The 26,590-nt window shown below is 61.7% G+C and overlaps 1 protein-coding gene across 1 annotated transcript; it reads left to right on the plus strand.

The window, feature by feature from the left end:
* The first annotated feature begins 14,563 nt into the window (after positions 1-14,563).
* On the plus strand, positions 14,564-23,659 carry DUSP8 (dual specificity phosphatase 8). Its single transcript, XM_054725259.1, has 6 exons — positions 14,564-14,897; positions 16,518-16,656; positions 21,174-21,340; positions 21,816-21,975; positions 22,145-22,268; positions 22,537-23,659. Exons 1-6 carry the CDS (start codon positions 14,667-14,669, stop codon positions 23,579-23,581), a joined length of 1,866 nt encoding a protein of 621 aa, XP_054581234.1. The 5' UTR covers positions 14,564-14,666; the 3' UTR covers positions 23,582-23,659.
* The last annotated feature ends 2,931 nt before the right edge of the window (positions 23,660-26,590 follow it).

Genomic DNA, 26,590 nt, shown 5'->3' on the forward strand with positions numbered 1-26,590 from the left:
CTTGCTTTAAAATAATGTTTAGCTCTAAATGCTTGAGCCAGAAAAAGAAAGATTGAAGATGAATGAGCAAAGTATTCACATTAAGAGAGAAGAAAAACAAGAACAGAGAAAAATAATAGAGTGGGAGGAAATAAATAAATAAACAAGTTTTGAAACAAACCATAAAGGGGGTCAATACCATCAAAAGCTGGTCTTTGAAAAGCGAAGAAAATTGACACCATTGAGTGAAGTTGATCAGAGGCCAGAAAGGAAGGAGGAAGGAGAGGAGGAGGCACAGACGCCCCCCTCTGGCAGGAACTCACACACGAGGCCGTGGGAAAGCATCGACAACCCACCAGAAAAGCGGGGTGACCTGTCATCTCACCTGAGGAAGAAACGGAGAATGGACGAGGGACAGGTCTGCTCTCTACCTCCGCCCTCCCCGTGCTCCCTGCTGGACTGCGTCCCAGACAGGTCCTGCCCGGTGGTCAAGGAATGAATCGCCCCACGTTGGGCAAACGGTTCCACACGCAGGACGTGCGGGCCACAGCCAGCTCACAGGTGCCACGGGAGGGGCGGTTGGGAGAAGAGAGAGCCCTGCCGTCTCGTTAGTCACCTAAAAACGGTGTGCCGGCCCCGGGGGTGACGCCCAGGGGTGCGCGGCTACGGCCTGTTTAAACTCATTATGAAATTCGCCGCAGTAACCGCAGGAGGAACCTACCTGACCGTCTCAGCAGCTGCAGAAAGGCACTCAGTGAAGGTCCGGAAAGGAAAGAGTGAGGACAAAGGAGAGAATGTTGCCAAATTAGGAACAAAGGAACCTCCCTTAATCTGACAACGTTTTCTACTAAAAGTTCACAAAAGGCATGTGCCCGAAGGGCAACAGGTGAGAAGCGTCACCTTTAAAATCCGGAATGAGGCAAGGCTGTACGACATCATCCTGACAGCACAGTAAGGCACACAGACAAACAAAACGTATAAAGATGGAAAAAGGGAATAACGAGTAACTCACAAAAACACATGAATGTCCACGGGAAGCCAAGGGGCATCTACAGATACATTATTAGAATTGAGCCCTGGCTGGTGTGGCTCAGTGGTTAAGCATCGACCTACGAACCAGGAGGTCATGGTTTGATTCCCAGTGGAGCACGTGCCCAGTTTCGGGCTCCATCCCCAGTGTGGGGCGTGCAGGAGGCAGCAGATCGACGATTCTCTCTCATCGTGATGTTGCTATCTCTCTCTCTCCCTCTCCCTTCCTCTCTGAAATAAAACTATATATTTTTTTTTAAATCAAATCAGACTCCAGGCAATGGAAATGCACTGGAACCTAGGGTGAGATGAGCAATGGATAGCAGATAATGGCACATGGACCTAAAATCTAGGAAAACAAGGTGAAAGAGATCCTAAATATGGCACAAACAGGAACCAGGAAGCGACCATGTGCCCAGCATCTCACCTGACCCCTGACCCCGGCAGTATATAAAGGCCCCCGGCCCAGGAGGCTCCACATCTCACCACCTCCCTCTCCACCTGCTCCTCTACCTGCTCCACCCTCAACCACCAGAACCATGACCTGCTGTGGCTGTTCCGGGGGCTGTGGCTCCAGCTGTGGGGGCTGTGGCTCCAGCTGCTGTGTGCCCGTGTGCTGCTGTAAGCCCGTGTGCTGCTGTAAGCCCGTGTGCTGCTGTGTGCCAGCCTGTTCCTGCTCCAGCTGCAGTAAAGGGGGCTGTGGCTCCAGCTGTGGGGGCTGTAAGGGGGGCTGTGGATCCAGCTGTGGGGGCTGCAAGGGGGGCTGTGGCTCCAGCTGTGGGGGCTGTAAGGGTGGCTGTGGATCCAGCTGTGGGGGCTGTAAGGGGGGCTGTGGCTCCAGCTGTGGGGGCTGCAAGGGGGGCTGTGGCTCTAGCTGTGGGGGCTGCAAGGGGGGCTGTGGCTCCAGCTGCTGTGTGCCTGTCTGCTGCTGCAAACCCTGCTGCTGCCAGTCCAGCTGCTGCAAACCCTGCTGCTGCCAGTCCAGCTGCTGCAAACCCTGCTGCTGCCAGTCCAGCTGCTGTGCCCCCGTTTGCTGCCAGTGCAAGATCTGATTTTTGGGTTTTGCTGGGACTCCCAAAGTCAGTGCCATCCCAGGTCAGGAGTCATGGGTTCCAGCCTAGCCCTCACCTGCCTTTCCCTAGCACCCCCTGAAGGAGACTGTCCCTCTCCACCCCAGAGCCCTATTTCCCGTCCTCCTCCCTTGCCACCTGTGAGCAGTTCTCTTTGACCTCCTGCAGGAAATGCCATGGCACCTGTGTCCAAGAATGACTTGGGGAGCTCTGTCTCCCACCTGCAGTGAAGGCCTGTCCCCGAGCCCTGCCCACTGACACCTTCTCCAGTGCGGACATCTGCACGGGACGGCACAGGCCCTCCGGTCCTGCTCGTGCGAAGGTTACTGGGTGGTGTCTGTCTATCTTTTTAGCGTCTAATAAAGCCCTTGCCCAGACCCCATTGCTGTGTTGGTGTGTTTATCTGTTGATGTTCCTCTGTGGCGGGGTGGGGGGGGGTGGGGGGAGACAGCAGGCATTGGAGTAGCACCTGTGGCCATGCTCAATTCTGGGACCCCCTTCCAGGGTGCCTCTGCCAGCTCTGACCTGCCCTTCGCTCCCAGACTCCCTGTGTGTTTCCTACGCCGACTGGCCGAACAGCCTGAACGAACCCCCTCCGCCCAGAGCCTCAGTGTCCGCACCTGTAAAGCGGCCAGGAAATGGTCTGCGAGCGGTCACAGCCCCAGAGATGGGACTGGTGAGGCTGGGCGAGTGGGTCTGCACACGCCCGCTCTGGGCTCAGGGCCCGGGGCTCAGCGGGGGCAGGTGTGGCCCCGTTATCTTTGCGGAAGCAGCCAGACCCAAAGGCAGTCGCCTCTGTGTGCTCCATGTGGCCTGGCACCGTGCCGGCCCCTCACTGCTGGCTCACGGCAGCCCTGGTGACGGACAGGAACGACGCACAGCCCTGGCCGCCGTGGCTCTGCTGGTGGAGCATCGCCCAGTGCACCAAAAGGTCATCAATTCGACTCCCAGTCGGGGCACATGCCCAGGTTGTGGGTTCGATCCCCAGTTGGAGTGCATACAAGAAGCAACTAATTGATATTTTTCTCTCACCTCAATGTTTCTCTCTCTCCCTCTCCCTTCCTCTCCCTAAAATCAATTTAAAAATTTTTTAAATAAACGAAGCACAGAGAGTAAGTGCCACATGAGCCGGACTCCATTGTTCATGTTGGACCACTGAAGGTTTCTAGGCCCCAACCCCACCCCCCCCCCAGCCACCCCCCCCACCCCTCCGCGCTCACACACAGGGTGAACCAAGGAGAAAGCCCATTGCTGCCGGTGGGGAAATAGAACCACTTAAACCCCAGCCTCGCAGACACCCTAAGCCCAGGCTCCTCCCCTAACAGAAGCATGGTCCCCTCTCTCCACTCAGGCCACTGAGGCCAACTCGGGGCCTTCCTGCGTGGCTAGTGCGCCTTGTCCTGCCCTCACAGTGCCCGCGTGGTGTCCTCGGCCGTGATATCTCAACCATGTTTGGCAGTGGGCTGGTCCCGCCCTCCCTGGACAACCACAGAGCAGGGACCTCACCCACGGCCTCGCCGTGGACAGCTCTGGAGCCAGGACAGGAGCCACGCAGCCTGTTCTGCACCCACAGTCCTGACCTCTGAGACGTGACAGTCTGGTGATCTCTCCTGATGAAAACCAGGAGAGCGAGTTCCTGCTTCCGAGGGACATGCTTATGGGAGGTCAGCCATCCCACCGCAGCAGTTAGCAAAGGCCAGGCCAATGACAACCCACAGGTTAAAAGGCATTAGCAAATTGCATGTGGTGTGTGTTTTATCACAATGTTTAAAGTGTAAGAATATGTCCTACGTGACAGTAGAGAGCTGGGAAGCATGGCGACCAGATGGAAACGTCTGGAGAGCAAAGCCCTTCTGAGACGCCCTGAGCATCATTTCTGCGCTCCCGTCCTTTGGGGAGTTAGTCATGTCTGGGCGTGGGCTGACCCTCAGGCTTCACCCAGAAGGAGGGGCTCTCCCTGGAGAGAGAGAAACCAGCAGAGCTGCTGGCACTCACCAGTGCTGGCACAGGGCACAGGGACACTGCTAATCTCTGGGACCTGAGCGAGGCCACGCGGCTGACCCGGGGCTGCCACAGCTACGGGACTCTCGTCACCTTGTGGTGCTGAGCCCACAGTGTCCTCCCAGATAAAAGTCTCTGCCTCAGACACAGGCATATCTACCCCTTAAGACATTTTCTGAATTTTGAAGCTGCCTGAACAGAAAACGAATTCCCGGTCAAGGGCACATGCCCGGGTTGCAGGCTCGATCCCCAGTGTGGGGCATGCAGGAGGCAGCCCATCAATGATTCTCTCTCATCACTGATGTTTCTCTCTCTCTCTCTCACTTCCTGTCTGACATCAATAAAAATATATATTTTTAAAAATAAATGAAGGATACACTAACTGAAATTAAGAATAATTTATAGAGAATCAACAGTAGAGGATGCCCAGACTCAAATCAGGGATTTGGAATATGAAGAAGCAAAAAACACCCAATCAGAAAAGCAAAAAGAAAAAGTAATCCAAAAATATGAAGATAGTAAGGAGCCTCTGGGACAACTTCAAGCATACCAACATTCGCATCATGGGGGCGCCAGGAGAAGAGAGAGAGCAAGATATTGAAAACCTATTTGAAGAAATAATGATGGAAAACCTCCCCTACCTGGTGAAAGAAATAGACTTACAAGTCCAGGAAGCACAGAGAGTCCCAACAAGAGGAACCCAAAGAGTCCCACACCAAGACACATCATAATTAAAATGCCAAGGGCTAAAGACAAAGGGAGAATCTTAAAAGCAGCAAGAGAAAAGCAGTTAGTTACTTACAAGGGAGCACCCATACGACTGTCAGCTGATTTCTCAACAGAAACTACTCAGGCCAGAAGGGAATGGCAAGAAATATTCAAAGTGATGAATAGCAATGACCTACAACCAAGATTACTCTACCCAGCAAAGCTCTCATTTAGAATTGAAGGTCAGATAAAGAGCCTCACAGACAAGAAAAAAGCTAAAGGAGTTCATCACTGCCAAACCAGTATTACATGAAATGTTGAAGGGTATTCTAGAAGAAGAAGAAGAAGAAGAAGAAGAAGAAGAAGAAGAAGAAGAAGAAGAAGAAGAAAATACATATCTATCAACAATTTAATGTAAAAATTAAAATAAATGAACAAGGAATCTAATGAACAAAATAAACTGATGAATAAAAATAGAACCAGAGGCATGGAAACATGGAACAGACTGACGAATCTCAGAGGGAAGGGGTGGGGGGTGGCAGAAGAGATTAACCAAAGAACTTAGGTTCATATAGGCGTTACTCATGGACACAGACAACAGAGTGGTGAAGGCCTGGGGTGGGGTGGGAACTGGGTGGAGAGGGGCAATGGAGGGAAAAGGGGGGGCATCTGTGGTAGTCTCAACAATAAAGATATTAAAATAAATTGAATTAAATTAAATGTTAAAAAAAGAAAAATGCTGACATGGTGAGGTCTAGGGCATAGGTGTTTGTTATTTGTAAGTTTTTAAATATCATAATAAAAAACACAAGAAATAAAATCACCTGTTATGTGTTACAAAGATCATAGAGGAAGGTGCTGCCCATGGCATTGTTCTTAGTAGCTGAAATGTGGGAACGAGCTGACAAAATAGAGAGCTGGTTGGACATCACTGCCCGTCCCTAGAATACAAATACCACAGAGATCGATCACTGGGTGGTGGGAATCTCAAAAGCATTTCCGTGAGTGAAAAAAGCCAGACACAAAAGCGTGCCATTTCTATGAAGTTCAAGAACAGGCCACACGCCCCGCGGTGACAGGTCCGAAGGTGAGTGGACACTGTCTGGAAAGGCGCCGGGACCCCTCTGAGGGACGGAAGTGCCTGGTAACCAACCGGGTGCGTATGGTTGTCAAAACCATGCATCTACTTGTTCACCCGAGATGTGCATTTTACTAACTAGGCCTTGACTTGTTAAAAAGTCAGGTAGAGGGAAATGGATACCCTGGATAATCGGCTACTGCGCGTGCGCTGAGTTGCAATATAGCAAGAAAGAAAGGAAGGATGCTTTGAGAAAAGCCCGCCTAGGACGTCCCCCTGCGCCATGGGTGCAGGCGGGCGGCAGAGGGCGCGCACGGACCGCTGGGAGCGCAGGGACCGCGGCGCTCCGACCTGCCTGACAGGGAGCGCGGGTCCCACCTGAGGCTGCCCAACCCGCGAGCCACGAGCCGGAACCAAAAAATCCGGCTGGACCGGACCAGACACCGGACGTCACCTCCCAGGCTCTGCGCGGGGCCCTGCTCCACCACAGGGATCCCGCACATGGTCTGCACGCCCACCAGGCCCGTGGGGAACCAGGGCCCAGCAGACATTTGGGCTTGGACTTTGCCCCGCCTGGCACGGCGGCCACTGCGGGAGGCCAGGCCCCGCTGGGGAGCTGTAAACCCGCGAGGTGTTCCCTTTCACCAGTGGCCCACCTCAGACCCCCCCACAGCGCGCTCCCCAGCCTCCCTGCCCCTCCACACCTGCACCCAGAGGGGATGCTCGCTGCCCTGCAGAGCTGAGCCCGGCTGGGGGCAGAGGCTCAGAGCCCACCCCATCAGGTGCCAACGCTCTGATGGGGAGGGCGCAGCCAAAAGCTGGGGAGGGGTAGAATCTAGCTCCTGGGCCGGAAAGAACCCAGGGCCAGAGCTCGGGGCTTGGAAAGTCGCCGTCCTCTCCACAGTGGATACCTCCTACCCCGCTGCCCCCTTGGTGCAGAACGCCAGGTTTAAGGGCTCGTTTTGGGGAGAAATAACCATTAGGGTTATAAAGTACTCGTGGCCTAAATATAGTCCCCTGGTCAGGCACAGCCTGGGAAACTGCCACCCACCCACACTGGCAACTTCCAGAAGGGGACAGGAGGACAGCTCCTCAGTTTACTGCCATCTGCTCAGAGCACAGCCAGAGTTCTTAGGGACCAAGGGTACCCCCAGACCACATCTGGACTTGGCAGAAAAGGAGCTGCCCCCCCCTCCCCCCACAGGAGCCCACTTGGACACCCCCACCCACCCCTAGCACCCTACCCCACCTTCCTCCCACCCACTGGACCCACCCTGGGCCTGGCAGGGGGAGAAAGCTGGTTTAGGCAACCCCCCTCCCCCACCCCCACACCCCCACCCCCGCCCCGCAAAAGTTCTTCTAGAGAGACATGGACAACCTCACTCCTGTGGGTCCAGGCCCTTACGGGCCTGTCAGGCTTTCATGGTCCAGCCTCCCCACTTTTCAGACATGGAGTGAGCCCAGGACAGCCAGGCCGACCCCCCACCCCCCGCACCCCCCACGTAGCTGACCTGGCCGTGCATCCTTGATGGGCATCTCCCCTGCTGAGCGCACAGTCCCCCTCTGGCCAGGACCTCTCTTCTGAGCAGGGCTCTCCTTCTTTGGGGCCCAGCCTGGCTCAGGGAAGGAGGAAGGCCCTGAGCCCAGCTCCAGCCCTAAATAGCCCCTGGTTCCCTGTGCTTCATCCTCCTGCCCCCCAAGTTGTTTGTTTCTCCTGAGTGCTGGCTCTGAGCCAGGCACCACACACACACACACACACACACACACACACACACACTCCCGTGCCTGCTGCTCTTCAGGCCAGCAAGGGAGGAGGCCCCAAGCACTTATTAAACTCCTACTATGTGCTAAGCTCTGAGCAGCACAGTCTGGTGGGGGAGCTGGGTATGGGACAGGGGAGGGCCCCTCCTGAACCCTCGCCAGTACACACCTCCCAACCCCGTTCCTGCTCAGAGCTCTGGGGTCCTGCTTGCCCACCTGTCCTGCCTGCTTCGTTTTCCTGACCCTTCTTTCAACCAGCGATGGCTGAAAGCCATCACTCCTTCCTCCGTGGGAAGGGCTGTGCTTCCTGGGGACGCTATGGGGCTCGGGCTGGAGGAGGGAACACCTTCACTCTCCATTGGTAGCCCAGGGAAGGAGGGGTTCAGAAATGTCTGGGCCCTGGCTGGTTTGGCTCATTGGGTAGAGCATCAGCCTGTGGACTGAAGGGTCTCGGGTTCGATCCCGGTCAAGGGCACTTGCCCGGGTTGGAGGCTCAATCCCCGGGAGGAGGTGTGCAGGAGGCAGATAATCCATGTTGATGTTTCTCTCTCTCCCTCTCCCTTCCTCTGAAATCAATAAAAATATTTTTTTAAAAAAAGAAAGAAATGCCTCGGCTGTCTAGCTACACCTCCCCCAAATAATTACCTTCCAGGCTCCTAGGGCTGGTCAGTCCCGGAGCAGGACCCTTTGTGCCCTTTCCCTGAAATGAGTCCCAGCGCTGGCACAGGGCCTGGCCCCGAGGAGGCACTCAGTAAATATTTGAGGATCAGCAGATGCGTGGCTGCCTGTCCTCTGCCCCTTTGGCGCCCTGGCCTCCTTCTGGGGGAGACAAGGTCCTCTTCTGCCGAGGGGGGCCCTGCTGCCCCCCGGCCGCTTCAGCCTCCAACCTGGCTTGGAGGTCACCTCCTGGGTGGCCTCTGGGGACGCCCACCTGCTCCATGAGTAGCTGGCCCTGTTTGCTTCCGGTCACACTTGCCGGAGGTGTAATTACCTGTGTTTGTTCTCGCTCTGGACTCGAGCGTCCCAGCGGCCGGCTGGTGTGTTCCCCAAGGACCGGCTGGGGGCCGACCCACATAGTCTTTAGGGGGGGGGGCACCCTGTCGGGGTGGGCCCGGTGAGCCTGTTTAGGGGTGGCTTTTCACTGGAAACGTCAAGGGCTAGAGGTTCTCGGTGGGGCGGGGGAGGGGGGACAGCGCTGCCCTGTCCCCACCACACACACCACAGTCCAGGAGATGCGTGACCGAGGCGACCCAGCTCGCCTCCGAGCTTCCAGGCTCCTCCCCAGCGACGTGGGGACGCGCGCTCCCACCTCCGGGAGTCGCGGAGAAGGGTGAGCACCGATGCTGCAGGGAGAGCGCGCGCGGGGCGCACTCGCGGGCCGGGCCCCGCTAGCGAAGGCTCCCCCGGCGGCAGGCCCTACACGAACAAAGGCTGCGGGGGGCGGGGGACAGGGGGCCGGCGCCAGTTCAGGCCCGACCGCGGGGAGAAGACCCTCGCGGGGAACCCGGTCAGCCGGACCCGCCGCGGGTCTGTGTGCGGTGAGGCTGGGGATCCCCGGGAGAGGCAGAGATGGGGCTGGGAAAGATGGGGTCCCAGGCGCGCACAGGGACCCCTCGCGGCCCCTTTAAGAGCCAGTGTCCGGGTGCGGGGTGAGGGCAGAGGGCGGAGGGCAGTAGAGGCGAGCCCGGCCCCCCGCCCTCCGCGGCCTCCGCCTCTCATCTGCACCCAAAGCTGGGCTCCGGCTGACGTCACCTGCCCCCGAGCCGCGCACGCTGATTGGCTGCAGGTGACGTCAGGGGCTTTTTTCGCTCGGCATGACCTCATCCCCGCCGGCGGCCCCGCCCTCCGCCCCGGGCCTGTCACTCGCGGGCGAGCGGTGGCCGAGCCGGCTCCGCGCCCCCCATCCGGACGCCCGAGCCCGAGCCGAGCCCGAGCCTGAGCAGCACCGGCCGCGCCCGCCGAGCCGCGGGTGGGATGCGCGCCGTGAGTGCGCGTGCCCGCCCGCAGTGCGCGCGTCCCGGCCCGAGCAAGCGCTCCCTGCGGCGGCCGTGGCGGCGACGGCGGCGACGGCGACGCGGCCCGCACGCTCCCCGGTCCCCTGTCCCGGCTGCGTGGGCCCCAGCCGGGCCCATGGGCGGCGCATCTGACCCTGCGCGCTGAGCGCGACGCGGTCCCCGGTGCGCCCCCGAGGCGAGCGCGAACGAGGTGAGCGGGTCGCCGGGCGGGGGGCGCCAGTGGGGAGGAGGTTAACCGCACGGAGGAGCCCGGGCGTCCGGCCCGGGGGCGCCACCTCGGGAGCGCTCGGGGGTTGCGTCCGGAGGGCTCCCGGGAGGAGGAGGCAGCCAGAAGGTGAGCGGCCCCGGCTCGCGGGTTGCCGGCCCTAAACCCAGCTCACAGGGATGCCACGACCGGACAGGGAAGCCCTTCCCCCGCCTCTTGCAGCGCCCAGCGGCCCCGGGCCTGGCCCACGCCCTGCCACCGCTTCGCCGCCTTTCTCCTGGCGATTGCTGCTTATCTTGGCGGGGGGAGGGGTATGAATTAAGGACCCAGAGGGACCATTTGAGATCCAGAGGGTACCTGTTGGGACCACTGCACTAGCCTGCGACGCCGCCGCCGCCCCCTCCCCCCTCACACACACACTCAGCCCCCGTTGGGGCGCAGAATTGGAGAAGGGCGTCCCTACTGCGGGCTTGTGGGGTGCAGAGGCTGTGGCTACGGGAGGGGAGCGGAGGGCCTTTGGCCTGCGGGAGGCTCAGGAAAGGACTCATTCCGAGTTGGGGGGGGGGGTGGCTGCAGATCCACCTCTCCTGTGTACCCAGGCCACCGCTGGTACCCCCAGCTCCGGGTGCTCAGCTGGCCACTGCGGAATAAAGACAGTCGCCAGGCCGCTGCGGAGGCAGCCCGGGTGCTGGGGGAGGGGCTGGCACTGCCAGGCTGAGTGTAGCCAGCCTCCCTCTGCCTGTCTACCCACCTGGGGGTGGTACTTAGCAGCCTGGCCTGGAGGGGAGGGGGCATCAATGGGCCCAGCCCATAGCAGGTTATGTTCTGGGAGAATTTGCCTTCTGGCTGCTGCTGGGGTAGTCGGCCTGGGGCTGCAGTGATGGAGGGGGAGTGGGAATGGGGGCTGGGGGAGCCGGTGGCAGGATCTGGTGTGGCATCTGCAGTGTGCCCGTTGTGCAGCGTGGGGTGCCGGCAGGGGGGGGGGGTTGCTGCGTGCCAGGGGAGCAGTGTTCTCCCTGCTCTGGGCCCCAGACCTTGCCCCCAGGGCAGCCCTGGGCTGTGAGCAGCATCAGCGCCCCTCCCTGCTCAGAGGACAGATGTCCCCTGCCCTCACTCAGATGGCCAATGAGCACTGGCCAAGGATGGGCTGCATCCTGAGGTCGTGGCCATCAGTGGGGCTGGGAGAGTTGCTGGGCAGGTTCTCATCCCTGCTGCCCTCAGCCCGAGGGAAGGCTCCTGGCCCCAGTGGCTGCCTCCAGGAACAGTGAGCTTCATGAACGGAGATGCAGGAAGATGCTCGGAGGCATCTGGTGCTCCAGGGCCCTTCCCAGCATCACTTCTCCTCAGGCTGAGGCTGACTTTGGGGTCCAGAAGTTTCTCCTGGACAGAGGGCTCCGGCGGCCATGGCTGTGGCCAGGGGAGGCTAGAGGGAATCCTGGTTATGTTTCCAAGATGTGAAGCTCAGATGGAAAGGAGAAGAGGGGGCCGAACCCACAGCAAAGAGACGTGGTCAGACTGACCGGGGATGCAGGAGCTGAGGCACTTCTCGGGGACAGCTCTGCCTGGGCAGGAACGGGGAGGTGCTCTGGGCTGGTCCAGGTGGGAGACCTGGAGGGTGGTGACCAGCAGCAGCCTGGGCAGACCTGGTGTGCACCCCGGGGACAAGCCCTGCAGATCAGTGAGGCCAGAGCACACCAGGCAGGAGCAGAGGAAGCCTGGGCATTGCAGGGTCAGTCCCCACCTGCCTTTCCAAGGCCCCACATGCCAAGCCCTCCCACCCCAGGTCACCCCAAGACCCCTGGGTGCCAAGGGGGCAGAGCCCCCACCCCCCTATATCCCAAGTCCATAGCCTCCCTGGGCTGGCCAGTGAAGCCAGCTTGGGTCCTGTCCTAGCCACCCCTGGGTGCCGAGAGGGGAGCAGGGGTGTGACATGTGGAGTCCCTGATGAGCATAGGTGGGGGTGGTGTGAGCTAGCCTGCTGGGAGCACTGGAGCCTGCCTCTGGAGGTCTCGGTGTGGCCTTTCCACCCCTGGGTCATAGCAAGCTGGACATCTCAGGTCCCTCCACGCTGGCTTTCCCTGAGCGCCTGCCTGTTTGTGCCAGGCACCACTCCTCTGAGGAAGAGCCACAGTCCCATCCTCAGTCTTGATAGCCTAGCCACCTCTGCAGGTAGTGAGCTCCCGGTCACTAGATGCCGAGCAGAAGGCACAGTGGTGAGGGTGCTGTCAGCTGTGTTTCCTGGTCATGCATGCACTCAGGTACATGCGTGTGCTGCATGGAGGCCCTGGGAGCGACGGTGTAAAGTCATGGGGCTGGCAGGGGGGTTTGGGTGTCCTGGGACCTAGAGGGATTGGGCATGGCATGCAGAGGGTAAGGACACCTATGTCCAGTGACCACATGTGTGTGCACACACATTTGGGTGTGAGTAAGTATACATGGCAGGGTGGGGTGAGGTGCATTGTGGGAAAGGGGTAAGCATGGCTCTGTGTGTGGTCAGTGTGCAAAGGGGTATGTCCCAGCAGGCATAGCGGTGTGCACCCCGCACAGCAGCCAGGCTGCACCCAGCCAGGACAAGGAGGGGTCTCCTGCCTCTGGACTGGGAACAGCCTCTGATGGGGTGTGGGCTGTGCCTCTCTCCCTCCCACACCCAGGCTTCGGAATAGGAGGTGGTCGGGGCTCTCCCCCTCAGTTCCCAGGAATGGGGTCTGGGCTGAGACTGGGGCGGGTCCTTGAAAGCAGGGAGGCCCAAGACCCTACAATAGCTATTTCCTCTGTACCCACCTGGCCTGCTCTAGCCCCTCTGGACTGCTCGAGGCTGTCCTGAGCGTTCCCACCCAATCCCCACTCTGTGCCCAGTGCTCAGCCCCATCCACACAGCCCAAGAGGGACAGGTAAGCTGTAGGTCCAAGGAGGCCCGTGGGTGAGGATGCATTCCCAGGAGGCCAGCTCCGTGCCAGGGGTCTCCTTCAGGAGGGGTTCAGGCCAGACCTTGGCCATTCGGAGCCTATGCAGGGTGGAGAGGGGAGGGGCCTCATGGGCCCTGGCTGGGGGTGGTCCCAGGCCCCAGGTCCTGGGCACCTGCAAGGCTAGGGAGGGGGAGCAAGTGAGGAGGGGGACCTGCCACTCTACAGAGCCAGCCTGCTCAGGGGCTGCTGAGGCAGGAGGAGCGGTTGCCTGGCACCTCTGCTGTTGCCATGGTGACTACGGAGGTGCTAACTGACTAATGAGTCCCCCTTGGCTGCAAATAACAATACTGTAGTGGTTAATAGGGCCTCGCTGGCAGATCCTGGGGAGGCAGGGCGGGGGGGGGGGGGGGGGACCAGGTAGGGCCTAGGGCCGGGCTGCCCACCCCCCTGCAGCCCCGGCAGGCATCGCCCCTCCCCTCTCTGGTCTCTGCCTCACCCCCCTCCCTGCCTTCCTCCAGCCTGGATTCACACCCTGCTGGTTTGAGGGGCAGTTAAAGACCGGAGGGCATATAGTGCCCTCCACTCTCCCAGCCCCTCCCTCTTCCCTGTGCTGGAGTTCAATTTGGCTCTTGGAGTTTTAGGTGGGAGGTGACTGCCCCACCCACCTGATGAGGACATGGAGGCAAGTGCCAGGTGCAGGACCCCCTGGCCCACAGTGCCCCCCGCCCCCAACTGTGTCCCTCTCAGGGTCCTGGGCCTCTGAGCTGGGCTCTTGGTTCCATGTCCCAGGGCAGGAGGCTCTGCTGGGCCTGCAGGAGATGGTGTGGGAGGCCTGGTGGCTGTGGCCGGTCTCAGCCTTGAAGAGGTGCAGATTAGAACTAGAAGCTTTCCAAACTGCTCGTGAAGGAATCAGATGTGGTGGAGGGAAGAATTGATGGAATGAGACCTGGGGTTCTGTCCAGTCTCCTTGGTGTGACCTTGGGCTGGTCCCACCCCTTCCCTGAGCCTCAGTTTCCCGTCTTAAAGCAAAGGCAGGGCCTGGCAGGTGGGGTGGGATGGCAGAGACTTGGCACTGAGCCCCCAGGAGGGGGCTTCCCCCCGGAGTTCTGCAGTCTCCTTAACCTCCTCCTCCCTCCGTTCACCCCTCAGCCCAAGGTCTTTGAGACATGCTGAGGATCCCAGACATGCATCACCCATGTTGACCTTTATCCTTGGGTTGCCCCCACCCCACCCCATCCTGGGATCTACCAGCCCTTAGAAGGTGCTCCCAGACCCCCACTGTGCTAGAGCACCCGCTGTCACCACCCCCTTTTTGTGAGCGTGAGACACGCCCTGCGGGGAAGGATACTGGCTGCAGACGCTGGGTGGCGAGCGTGCAGCGAGCTCTAGGCCTGGGCTGCAGACCTGGAAAGGTTGTGGCAGCAGAGGAGTCCCCAGGAGTCCAGCAGCCTGCGGAGGCAGCTCTGACCCCATCCCCCACCCCGTATAGATTATCAGCTTATGGAGCGATTGGGTCACTCAGATCAGAGAGGAAGGGTGTACCGCCTGGGGGGAGGGGACTTGGCAGCGAGGGGCCCTGGGGATTGGGAAGCTGTGGGGTCCAGAGAGGGGAGGGGCGGTAACAGAAACCCCAGGGGTGTGCCACCCATGTAGCAGGGTCCCCCGCACTGTCAGAGCTAGCAGAGGGATGCCGATCCCCCCTCCCTCCCCAGAGGAAGGCTATGGGTGCAGGCTCCGGCCTCCTGGGTGCTGGGGTCACATACTGGCCCCTCCAAGGCTGCTGCTGACTGGCCACCTCTCCCTGCAGGTCTGGTACCATGCCCAGTCACTCCGAACCCTAGGCCACACCTGGGCCATCGGAGCAGCCCCTGCTCACTTCAGGGGGCACCCCCTCCCCACTGCCCACTGCCTGCCATGGCCGGGGATCGGCTCCCCAGGAAGGTGATGGATGCTAGGAAGCTGGCCAGCCTGCTGCGGGGCGGGCCCGGAGGGCCCCTGGTCATCGACAGCCGCTCCTTCGTGGAGTACAACCGCTGGCACGTGCTCAGCTCCGTCAACATCTGCTGCTCCAAGCTGGTGAAGCGGCGGCTGCAACAGGGCAAGGTGACCATCGCGGAGCTCATCCAGCCCGCCGGGCGCAGCCAGGTACCAGCGCGTCCAGTCCCGCTGCCCGCCTCCCCACCGGCTCCCGTCACCCCCAGGTGCAAGGCTGAGCTCCTCAGCCCGGTGCACAGGGCATGTCTGGGGCAGCCGCCCCCACCCTGCCCTTGAACCCACATCGGGCTCCTCAGGGTCAAAATGCTCAGAGCCACCCACTCCCGGGCTGCTGTGGGCAGCTCCCCTGCTCCTGCAGCTTCATCCCCAGGGCGGCTCTCACTGACCCCATTGCCCCTGCCCACCCTCCCAGAGCCTTCCCACCCTGTCTGGATCCTCACTCAGCCCTGCACGGAGCTTTTCACACACACCAGACAAGGCCATGTCCCAGGGGCCCAGCATGGGCCCAGAGAGGGGTATGAGTGGATGAGCGAGATGTGACCGGGCACTGGGGCCCAGGTGGCAAGGGGCAGTGGACCAGGATGGCAGCTGGGTCAGGTCCATACTTGGTGGCTGCGAGGACTCAGAGGAGGATGGGGCGCGGCCAAGGGGCTTATAATGAGCAGTCTTCGTCCCCAGCCCCCCTCCCCCGCCCCCCGCCCCCGTTCTTTCCCCTCTCAAGTCCTGAGTGACCCAGAATTCTCTCTGTGGCTCCCAAGAATGTCGGGTCACCTGCAATGGACAGTCCTGTCTCTGCTCCCAGTAGCATCAAGTCCAGCTGGGGAGGGACAGACAACAGGGCCAATGGCCTGGGAAGACAGAGGCACTTCTCATGGGGGTGGGGTGACATGCCAGCAGCCTTGGAAGCTGTGGGGAGCTCTCAGTCACAGGCCCCGTCCCTTGCAGAGCTGGTTGTGAGAGGACCCAGGTGAGAGCCCCCACCCCAGGGGCTGACCCAGACGGACTCCCTGCAGCCTCAATGAGGGGAATCCGGTCATTAATCACCCCCAGCGAGGACTCCCTGCCAGAGTGCAACCCCATTGGCTGCCGGTGACATCATCGGGCTGGGGTTGGCAGCTCTGCTGGCTTAAGGGCTGAGCGCTTGGGTGGCGGGGGCATCAGCCTCTCTCTAAGCAAAAGCTGTTGAACATCTGGCCCCAGGCTGGGCACTGGGAGGGGGAGGAGGGCAGGTGGAGCCCAGCCTCCAGCTGCTGCCTCCGGAATTGGGGGCTTTTGGTGCAGCCCTGTCTCCCCTTAGCTGGCTGGGGATGCAGGGAGAGGAGAGCCAGACCCAAAGGTACCCTGCCTTCAAATCCCCAAAATGTGCCTCCCGGGGACTCTGAGGGTGGTTCCCCTCACCTTGGCCAACGTGGGGGCCAGCCCAGTCCCTGGCTGTGCCATCCTGTTGCTGTGAGCCCTGCTTGTGTGCCTGCTGGGGACCTGCCACAGCCTCCTGTTGTCTCTTCCGCGTGGGTCTGGCCCACAGCGGACACCCATAGTGTTCGTTCCCTTCACTCTTGTACGTGGCGGCATGGGGACCAGTGTCCCCGTCTCTGCCTGCTCTGAGGGCCTGCCTGTGTGGCCACGGGTGTTTACACCTGTTGAGGTATACGGGGGGTGGTCGGGTGCCTCCCTTTCCTCAAGGCAGCAAGGTGGCAGCAGACCCTCCCTTCTATCACCCGAGCCCCTTCCTGCTGGTGCTTGACCTCTGCCCTCTGCTCATGGCCTCAGGCAGAGGCCGAGGAGCCGCAGGACGTGGTTGTCTATGACCAGAGCACCCGGGATGCCAGCGTGCTGGCTGCAGACAGCTTCCTCTCCATCCTGCTCAGCAAGCTGGACGGCTGCTTCGACAGTGTGGCCATTCTCACAGGTGAGCTCCCAGGCCTGGAGGGATGCAGGACACCTCTCCCTTGGCCTCTCTCACCCTTATCTGCTTGGCTGAGGGGTGGGAGGGGGGGCAGGGGCATCCAGGAGTCGGGGTTCCAGATGGATCCACCCCTATTCTTCTCTAAGCCCAGAGATCAGTGTTGCCTGGGGCAGTGGTTCTGTAGTTCTTGGGGCCCCACCGTCCCTTCCCCTGGGTCCCCACACTTTGGGGCCCCCTCCACTAGCAGGTGAAGAGGTGGACAGAAGGAAACCCCCAAATACCTTTTGTGGTGGGAGTGGGGGAGATATCTAGGCAAAGATGTGGGTGGCTCGGCTGGCAGTCCCCCTACCCCCCAGCAACTATCCCAAGGAGGGGTCATAGGCCTCAGCCTCTAGAAACCCAGTCTGAGCAGAACTGGTCCCCCATTGAGAGGGCCCTTGAGGCTCTAGTGCAGCACAGGATGCCTGGCAACAGCCCCTGGAGCATGCCCTCTGCCTGGTGGTCCTCAGAGGTCCCCATGGGTTTCCTGTTTCCCAGAGTAGCCAGGCCAGTCTGGAGGCTGGAAAGCCCCCTACACACACACACACACACACACACACACACAGTGGTTCTGCTGGCTCCTTCCTCCTGAGGCACCTCTGTAGAATCCACCTCCCGAGACCCTGGGATGGATGGAGCTGGCCTGTCCCAGGAATGTGCACCTTCCTTGCCCAGGACCAGGCTTTTTTGGGTGCTCCTGCCCCTGCCATGTGTGTGCCAGGGGCTATGGAGGCAGGTGGAGTGGGAGGCGGCTGGGCGGCTGGTCTTGCCCTCACAATGCAATCCTGGACTCGCACAAACGCACGCCGGGACGCCGCCCCACCCGCCGCCTCTGCTGCACGCGCTCCAGCCCCCAGGCCGCCCCCCACTGCCCTCCCGGTAGGGTCCCCACCCACCCTTCGCGCCGGGGCTGCTCCCGCCTGGATCTCCAGACAGGGTCCAGGGGCGCCATGCGCGGGGCCAGGCGCGGGGGCGCACCCGTCGGGCGGTGGCATCCCCAGCCCGCATTCCGCAGCAACGCGCAGGAGTGGCCGTGGGTGCTGGGCCAGGCCGCTGCTGCTTAAAGGGCCAGGCTCCCTCCCCCACCCCACCCCCCAACCTCACAGCCCAGTGGGGTGGGGGTGGGAGACAGGGGGTGGGAGCAGCCGATTCTCGCACCCCAGTGCGCCTAACCCCACGACCCTCTCCCGCTCACGACAACGACAACCTCCCAGTGGTGGTGGAGGTGGGGGGGGAGGGGGACGGGCGGAGGGCTCCCTCCAGCGATGCTGTCCTCTTCCCCGCGCTCCTCAGCGACCTTCATCCCTGGCCCAGGGGTCAGTCTGCCAGTTCTGGCCTCTGCCAACCTACCCCTGTGCTGGGTTCCCCTCTTGCCCCCTCAGCCTGTCCTTCCTATTCTCACTGCTCAAGGGCCTGCTTGCCTCCAGGTGGGAGCTGTGGGCAAGGCCAGGAGGCTGTCCCCATGTGTGGGTCCTGACTTGGGGTCCCTATGAGCCCTCCTTATACCACGAGGGTCATGATTTCTTGACCCTCTGAGAAATCATGGCTCGGCTCTCAGAGAAATGGGGCAAATACGCTACCCTTGCAGGGTGGGGCAGCGAGAGCGGGAAGAGAGGGCCAGGGGGCACAGCCAGGTCCCGGGGAGCCCTCCTGGTGCATCCTAGCTCAGTGTGGGGTGAGGGTCCCAGCCCCCTGGCGGGAGACAAACCACGAGAGGCTCTGGCCACCTCCCCATGTCCCCGAAGCAGCTCGGGTCCCTCTTCCCACTCGTGCTAGGTGCATATGCACACACTGCCAGGTCCTGGCTGGGCCCTGGGAGGATTCCCGGCTGCCCAGGACACCTGCACAAAGCCCAGACCTCTGACCTCTCTCCCCTCCAATCCCCACCCACTCAGCCCCCACACGGAACTGGCAGTGGTGCCGTCAGAGTGTCTGCTTTTCTGTGGCTTCTGGTTCCACACAGACACAAACCCCACATCCCACCGCGATGAGCTGGGGACACTGGAGGTGGGACACACACCAGGCTGATGCTGGCCACCAGCCTCCCAGAGCCATGCACAGCTGCAGACCTGCTGCATGGAGACCCAGCTGTGCAGGGCACTGGGCCCGCAACAGACACATGAGCAGAGAGCAGCACTCATGCCTGGGCACCATGCTAAGCCACACGATGGGCTCACCTGGCACCTCCTCTGAGAAGTCTACCTGAGCAGCCTGGCGAAAGCAGCCAGCGGACTGCCCACAGCCTCCCTTGCAGGCTGTGGTGAAAGTCTGTGCTGCCTCTGGGCACAGGTCCTGGAGGGCACCAGCCCTGACCGGGATGCCATCCTAGTCCACTACCCCTCTGCCACCTGGGCCCCAGTGCACCTAGTGCCCGATGCCACAGCCTGGCACCCACCGACCACCCCGCCGGTGCCTCTCGTGGCTGCTGCTCAGGGCAGGTGTGCTGAAGAAGCAGACACATGTCCTGTCACTGAATGATGGTGTGCGACACCCTGGCTTGGGGCTGGGGGTGCCACCGCCCGACGGGTGCGCCCCCGCGGCTGGCCCCTCGCATGGCGCCCCTGGACCCGGGAGGGCAGTTGGGGGCGGCCTGGGGGCTGGAGCGCGCGCGGCAGAGGCAGCGGGTGGGGCAGCGTCCCGGCGTGCGTTTGTGCGAGTCCAGGATTGCATTGTGAGGTCAAGACCAGCCGCAGCCCCTCCGGCCTGGCCTGCCGGCCTGCCGAGCTGAGGGAGCAGGGTTGGCTGGGAAGGAGGAGTTCCTCCTGCAGGAAGTGGCTGCCAAGGGGGTAGGTAGGGGCGCCTTCCCAAGTCTGGGAGTGCGGGGACCTGCCGAGGGTCCGGGTTAGCCTCCACTGCTTCACTCCCCAGAGCCTGGGCGTCCCTGACCTGGCATCTAGGGGGTTCATAGGGGACACCCCAAGCCAGTTGGCTCTAGCCAGGTGGGTCGTGGGGGCTGTACCTGAGGAATTGCAGCAAAGACTGGCAGGCTGTGCACCGTACAAACTTTCCTTGGGGGAGGATGCTCTGGTGGACCCTCCCCCCACCCCCCCGCCCCCGGCTTGGACCAGGGGTCCCCTGGCTCTGGGTGATGAGCAGGAGCCGACCCCCAGGACCCAGCTTGGCCTCCTCTCCTGGGAACCTGGGAACTCCAAGGCTGGCACCTCCACTTCCTAGCCTGGAGGTCCCCCATGCCTCCCAAAGTCATGCCCCTTCATTGAGGTCACAGGGGCACTCTGGTTGGGGATTGCAGAGACAACTCTGAGCTGGGCCGGGGTGAAGGCTGAGGCCCCCAGGTGTCTCTGTCCTTGGGATCAGCCAGATCTTCCGCAGACCAGGGCAGGAGACCACACCTCACTCTGCTGCCTCCTCCAGCTGGAGAGGGTAGGCCTCGGCCCCATTGTCTCATTGGATGGACTGGTCCACTGAGACCAGAAATAGCAGCCTGCTGGGCGGGGAGCAGGGCAGGTGCCATGGGGCTTGTGTCCCCAGAAGTGCGGTCTGCCCCAGGATGCCACCTGGCAGGCCCTCCTCATTCTACAAGAGCTGGTGGCCACTGGGCACCCAGCCAGGCTGGTATGAGCGAGTCCATTCTCAGTGTGTCGTTGCCGTCATTTTCTGTGAGCCTCCCTACCTGGCCGTGTGGTGCGTAGGACGAGGAACAGCTCTGCCATGGTCACGCACTGGGTCAGGGGTACCCCAGGGAAGAACCCCACCAGGTCATTCTGGCCAGTGGTGGGCTCCCTCCTCTGACCCTTGGCCCAGGACTCAGATGTGCTGTGCAGGACTGTGGCAGTGCACGTGCCAGCCACATGGAGTCTGTGTGCCCGCTGCCTACCCTGCGTGCTCCCAGTCCCCAGGGTGCCCAGCTCCTTGGTCTTTGCTGGTGGAATGAAGCCACAACTGGAGCGCAGATGCCCCTGCGGGCTGTGCCAATTCCAGTGGGTGATGTCATGCCCAGGAGGAGGGGAGGGCCCCTCAGAAGCTCTTGCCTCCTGGTCCTGGCACCCAAGCCTGGCCTGGGGCTCCCAGCCAGATGGAGGCAGGGAGGTATTGCATCAGCCCAGGGGGAGAGGTGGAAGGCCCAGTCTGGCCCGGCCACAGGTATGGAGGAGCTGTGTGATCCACACCCACGGCCTGGGAGCCTGCCCCTGCCTGGGCCCTCGCGTGCTGTGCTGACCGCCACCTCGACCCCACGTTTTACGGGCATCACAGTGGCGTCCCCAGTGGGGCTAGCCCCTGACTAGCACGCAGAGGAATGTGGGCGCGCTAGTCAGGGGCTGTAGGTGCACAGCACGAGCTCAAGCTGCAGCGTGGGAGTGGGGAGATGGCCTCCAGCACCCAGCGCTGAGACCAGGGCTCAAGCCAGAGGGTCGGCTGTGGGGCCAGGGTGGGTGTGGCTGGGACACAGTGGCATCAGTGCCCTGGGCTCTCTCCTGCCCCAGCCAGCAGCCTGCCTGACTGTCTCCTCGCTCCTCCTGCAGGGGGCTTTGCCACCTTCTCCTCCTGCTTCCCCGGCCTCTGTGAGGGCAAGCCTGCTGCCCTGCTGCCTGTGAGCCTCTCCCAGCCCTGCCTGCCTGTGCCCAGTGTGGGCCTGACCCGCATCCTGCCTCACCTCTACCTGGGCTCTCAGAAGGATGTCCTGAACAAGGTGTGTGCACAGGCCACGGGGGAAGGCGCCGGGGAGGAAGGGAGCTGAGGGCCCATGGGGGATGGATGAGCACGGGTTGGGGTTACTGGAGGACCCAAGGGGTAGCAGCATTACTAGAGCCGGGCTGGGGGAAGGGCCCTGCAGGGCAGGGCGAGGAAGTAGTGCCCTGCCCCCTCAGCGGCAGAGCCCACATGCCGAACCGCTGATGTCACTGGGCCCCTGGCCAGCGCTGAAAGAATCCCGTGTTTTAAAAATGGTGACGAGGGAAGAGGGTAAAGCCACCGCCCAGGCTGCCCTAAAATTCCTGGGAGCCAGGCAGGCTGTGGGCGGGGCTGGCAGAGGCTGGGGGCTCCCGGGTGGAAATGGGCGGGGCTTCAGGGCCCAGCCCCGCGGCGACTTCTGAGGCTCTGGGATGGGGTGCCCCTGGTCCCGCCAGCTGCGCCCCCTTCCAACCTGCCCCCCCCTGTCCCTCCAGGATCTGATGACCCAAAACGGAATAAGCTATGTCCTCAATGCCAGCAACTCCTGCCCCAAGCCGGACTTCATCTGCGAGAGCCGCTTCATGCGCATCCCCATCAACGACAACTACTGTGAAAAGCTGCTGCCCTGGCTGGACAAGTCCATCGAGTTCATCGGTGAGGGAGGCGCCTGCGCCCACTCCTGGGGCTGGTGGGCGGGAGGAGGTGCTGCTCCCGGAGAGGTGGCTGCTATTATTAGCAGCAGGGAGGGCGCAGTTTCCTTACCTGGGGGAGGGAAGGACTGGCCACTCCTGCGCTCACCTGGTCCCCATCCCCCGCCCCCCAGATAAAGCCAAGCTGTCCAGCTGCCAAGTCATCGTCCACTGTCTCGCTGGCATCTCCCGCTCTGCCACCATCGCCATCGCTTACATCATGAAGACCATGGGCATGTCCTCAGACGACGCCTACAGGTAACCAGGCTTCCCTCTGTGACTGGAGACTGCCTGCCCCCTCCTCTCCCCTCTCCACCCATTAGCATCGGAGTGGCCCAGGGTTCAGGGCCAGCTGGCTGTGGAGGGAAAGCGGGGAGGGAGGCCTGAGTCAGCCCCAGCACGTGTGGGTCTGGCAGCGGCTGTGTGCCCAGGATGGGCAGTTGGGGCCGGGGAGAGGTGGGCGCACAGCCTGTCCGTGGCCATCCAGGTTTGTGAAGGACCGGCGCCCATCCATTTCTTGCCCCAGGTTTGTGAAGGACCGGCGCCCATCCATTTCGCCCAACTTCAACTTCCTGGGCCAGCTGCTGGAGTATGAGCGGAGCCTGAAGCTGCTGGCTGCCCTGCAAGGCGATGGGGCACCCCTCCCGGGGATGCCCGAGCACCTCCCAGGCCCTGCAGCCCCCTTGCCGCCACTGCCACCACCTACCTCAGAGAGTGCTGCCACAGGGAGTGCAGCAGCCAGCTCGGCCAGGGAGGGCAAGCGGGGCACAGGCAGGGAGCCCCCCTCGCCTGCTGCAGCCCCCGCTACCAGCGTGCTGCAGCAGGGTCTGCACGGCCTGCACCTCTCCTCCGACCGCCTCCAGGACACCAGCCGCCTCAAGCGCTCCTTCTCGCTCGACATCAAGTCGGCCTACACCCCCAGCCAGCGACCGGATGGCCCCGGGGCCCCTGACCCTGGCGAGGCCCCCAAGCTCTGCAAGCTGGACAGCCCATCCGGGGTACTAGGTCTGCCCTCGCCCAGCCCCGACAGCCCAGATGCAGCAACTGAGTTGCGCCCGCGGCCCCGCCGGCGGCTCCGACCTCCAGGGGGCTCCCCTGCCCGCTCCCCCGCACATGGCCTCGGCCTGAATTTTGGGGACACTGCCCGGCAGACTCCACGGCATGGCCTCTCGGCCCTGTCGGCGCCCGGGCTGCCTGGCCCAGGCCAGCCGGCCAGCCCTGGGGGCTGGGCACCGCCCCTGGACTCGCCAGGCACGCCGTCGCCAGACGGGCTCTGGTGCTTCAGCCCTGAGGGTGCACAGGGGGTACAGCTTTCGCCCCTCGGCCTGGCTGGCCCACAGGGCACAGGCGGTGGTGATTTGCGACGGCGGGAGGCGGCGAGGGCCGAGTCCCGGGACGCGCGGACCAGCTGGCCCGAGGAGCCAGCACCAGAGACGCAATTTAAGCGTCGAAGCTGCCAGATGGAGTTCGAGGAGGGCATGGTGGAGGGGCGCGCCCGCAGTGAGGAGCTGGCCGCCCTGGGCAAGCAGGCCAGCTTCTCCGGCAGCGTGGAGGTCATCGAGGTGTCCTGACGGTGGCCAGCATCGGCCCCTCCGTGGGGACCCGGTGCCCCTGAGCCCTGCGCTGCCCTCGGCTGGGCCGCCAGCAGCCGGGCCCACTATAAATATATATTATATATAATGCAAAGAAAGGTAAATGGTTTTACTGCGATTTTTATCGAGAAGTAAATATTTCGATTTTTTATTTATTGAAGCTGTTCGTTCTGGCAATGACTTGGCAACAGTGAGGGTGGTCCTCCAAGCCCTATTTTTAGTCTGGTATTTAAACGGAGACACGTTTCTAAGCAATAGGAGGCCACCCTTCAGTCGCAAGCTGGGTGCCAGGCCCGGGGTCCCCTCCCCGCCAGCCCCACCCTGAGGAAACACTGCTGACCATTGCAAAGAGGCTGCCGAGCTTTCGTGCACTTTTTACTTAAGAAAAAAGGGAAAAAAGGAAAAAAAAAAACCTTGCCACAAACTGAGCCGCAGAAACTCCCGCCTGCCCTCCCGCCCACCCCTCTCCGCATCCCCCTCCTTTCTCGGGCTGTGCACCAAAGCCACAGGAGCTATGGTCCAGGAGTCCCTGCCACCCTCTGCCAGGTCCAGGCTCTGTGTGTTGGTGCCAGTGAGGGCACCTCCACCACCCGTTCCCCCAGGCCTGTGCCTGGCAGGTGCTGACCAGCACTGGGCCTGCCAAGGCGGGGGCTGGGGTGTAGAACAGGGTAGGATTGGTGAAGGGGGCTCTTGAGTGTCAGAGGCAGGGGTCCCGGAGCAGGGATGGAGGTGGAGTGCCCCCCACGCCGCCTGAGCCAGGCCCACTTTCAGGGGCTCAGCAAGGCTATTCAGAGGTTGCCTCCCTCTCCTCTGCTCTGAGAGTGTCCCGGAGCGCCCTCTGGGGTGTCTGGCGAGAGGAGCTGAGCTCGCCGGCCTGCCATGCGGCTGCACTGGTCAGAGGGCAGATGGGTTTAGGGTCTTATTCTGGGCTCTCCCCCCACCAGCCCGCCCCAGGCCAGACTTGGAAGTCAGGTGCACTGCAGGTGAGGGGTTGCAAGGAGTGGCCACCTTGCCGAGGGAGCACGTCCAGCCCCATGCTTGCAGAGTGGGGGGCCTTCGGCGATGCAGGATTTGTCTCCCAAGTCTACCCGGCCCTCACAGGGGCCTCAGAGGAGAGAAACCCCCTGCACACCCCTTTCCTGGAGAGCTCTCCCCTCCGAAGCCTCCCGTATCTTCCAGGTGGCGTGCCGGGCCCCACCCAGGCGGCTTTGGGCCCAGCTGGGCTGGCCTGGGAGTGAGGGCAGGAGAAAAGGCCCAGCCACCTGGCCCCATACCCACTGGGGTTATTGGGACCCAAGGTTTTTAGAGTAGATGTCCCCGACCTCAGAAGTCCTAGGGTCCAGGATGTGGAGCTGGCCCCGTAGGGAAGCTGGCAGGAGGGGTGGCCCCGGCAGGACTGAGTCCCACCCCCAGCTGCCCCTCTGGCTGTTTCTCTTTGTTCTTCTTTGGACCCACAGCCCCGTGTCCCTGTCATGCCTCCTCTAAGCAAGCAGACGTCCTGTTCCTGCTCTCTGTCCCCACCCCGTCCCCCAAGAAATAAGCTATCATTGTTGTATTTGCAATCTATGGATTAGAGGTTTAAGTATTTATTAATATTGGTTAATTATTATTATTATTGATTATGTAAATTGCCTCCTGTTTGTCTGTTGTGTTGGGATTCTGAGGTGACACTAGGTGGAGTGCTGTCCAGGAGACAGTGGTCCGGGCCACTCGTGGCCCAGCACTCTGGAGGCAGTTCTCACGGGGGGCGGGCGGGGGTCCTCTTGCTGTTGAGGCACTGGTCACCCCAAAAGGAGCAGCTGCAACCAGAAGGTCCCCTTTGTGTGCTGGGGGCCCCTCCCTGGTCATTTCCACCCCCTGACCCAGGCCGGGAGGGGTGGGCCTCAGTCCTCTCCAAGTCCCCTTCAGCTCTCTACCCTCCTGCCCGCCCCCCACCTCCGTGCCCTGGTCTTGGGGTGGCCCCAGAATGGATCGGCCCCCTCCTATTATTTGCTGGAAAGTCCAGCGGAGGAGAGGTGGCAGGTTCCCCGCACTGCACGGCTCCAGTCTCTCTGGACTGGGCTGCCCGGAACCCTCCCCCAGCGCGGCCACACGTTCTGCTCCCCTCCTGCCCCCTTCTTTTGTATTTGGGAAAATTGTGTTGTAATAAATCCTGAGATGGATGTTTTCTCCACGCGTCTGCTGCCTCTTTCTTCAGGGTGGGAGGGCGAGGAGGGGTCCTGGAGGCCCCTCTGAGGCCAGGAGGTCAGGATGTTGGGCCTGGAAAGCTGGACTGCCCCAAACCCGGAGGGCAGAGGGCAGGGCAGGTGGGGGTTGGGGGGAGGGCATCACTGAGGAGGTCCGGTGTGGAACCCTTCCTGTTACCAGCTAGTGAGGACTTGGGTAACTTAGAACCAAGTGAATGAAAACTCAGCTCTGCCCTTCCACTGCCCCCATTCCTCTCCCCAGGAGTCACCTGGGGTCCCGTGTGGGCCCACGTGTGCACATACCTACGATGGCTCTTCCTTTTCATCAGAAATGGGGTCCAGCTACGTAGAGTGTCTGCAGCCAGCTTTGCTTTTTAAATATCATGGAAATAATTTGTTGTAATTTGGTGCAAGGGCCTCTGGTGTCACCACCACCCTTGGGCCCCCACTGGATTCCGTTCCCTGGAGGCCACCCCCGCCCACCCTCGGACCTCCCTCCCCTGTCGCAGTCGCCAGGCAGCAGAGGCTGCAGGCTGTGTGGTGTGTGCGATCCTATGGGACTCACAGGGTAGGCTTCAGACAGGCTGCCCTGGGTCCCTCCCCAGTTTGCCTGGTGGTTACCATAGCACAGCCCTGCTGCTGGACACCCACTGTGTGCCAGGCACCTCGCTGGGCATTTCCTAGGCGGCTCCAAACAGGCCTGTGCCCTCGACCCCACGGTCCTGTGGCAAGTACCGTACGAGACCCACAGGGGCCTGACCTTGGAGGTTCGGGGCGCTTCTCTTCTGCCAGGACCCTTCCT

Source organism: Eptesicus fuscus, chromosome 13 (assembly GCF_027574615.1).
Source record: "Eptesicus fuscus isolate TK198812 chromosome 13, DD_ASM_mEF_20220401, whole genome shotgun sequence".
Taxonomy (NCBI): Eukaryota; Metazoa; Chordata; class Mammalia; order Chiroptera; family Vespertilionidae; genus Eptesicus; species Eptesicus fuscus.

What these genes read in the sequence shown, in the direction of transcription:
- DUSP8 (XM_054725259.1), top strand. Translation starts at nt 14,667, where the DNA reads ATGGCCGGGGATCGGCTCCCCAGGAAGGTGATGGATGCTAGGAAGCTG. An exon ending in CAGTGTGGCCATTCTCACAG is followed by an intron (nt 16,657 to 21,173) that starts GTGAGCTCCCAG and finishes CTCCTCCTGCAG; the next exon opens with GGGGCTTTGCCACCTTCTCC. An exon ending in AGAAGGATGTCCTGAACAAG is followed by an intron (nt 21,341 to 21,815) that starts GTGTGTGCACAG and finishes CTGTCCCTCCAG; the next exon opens with GATCTGATGACCCAAAACGG.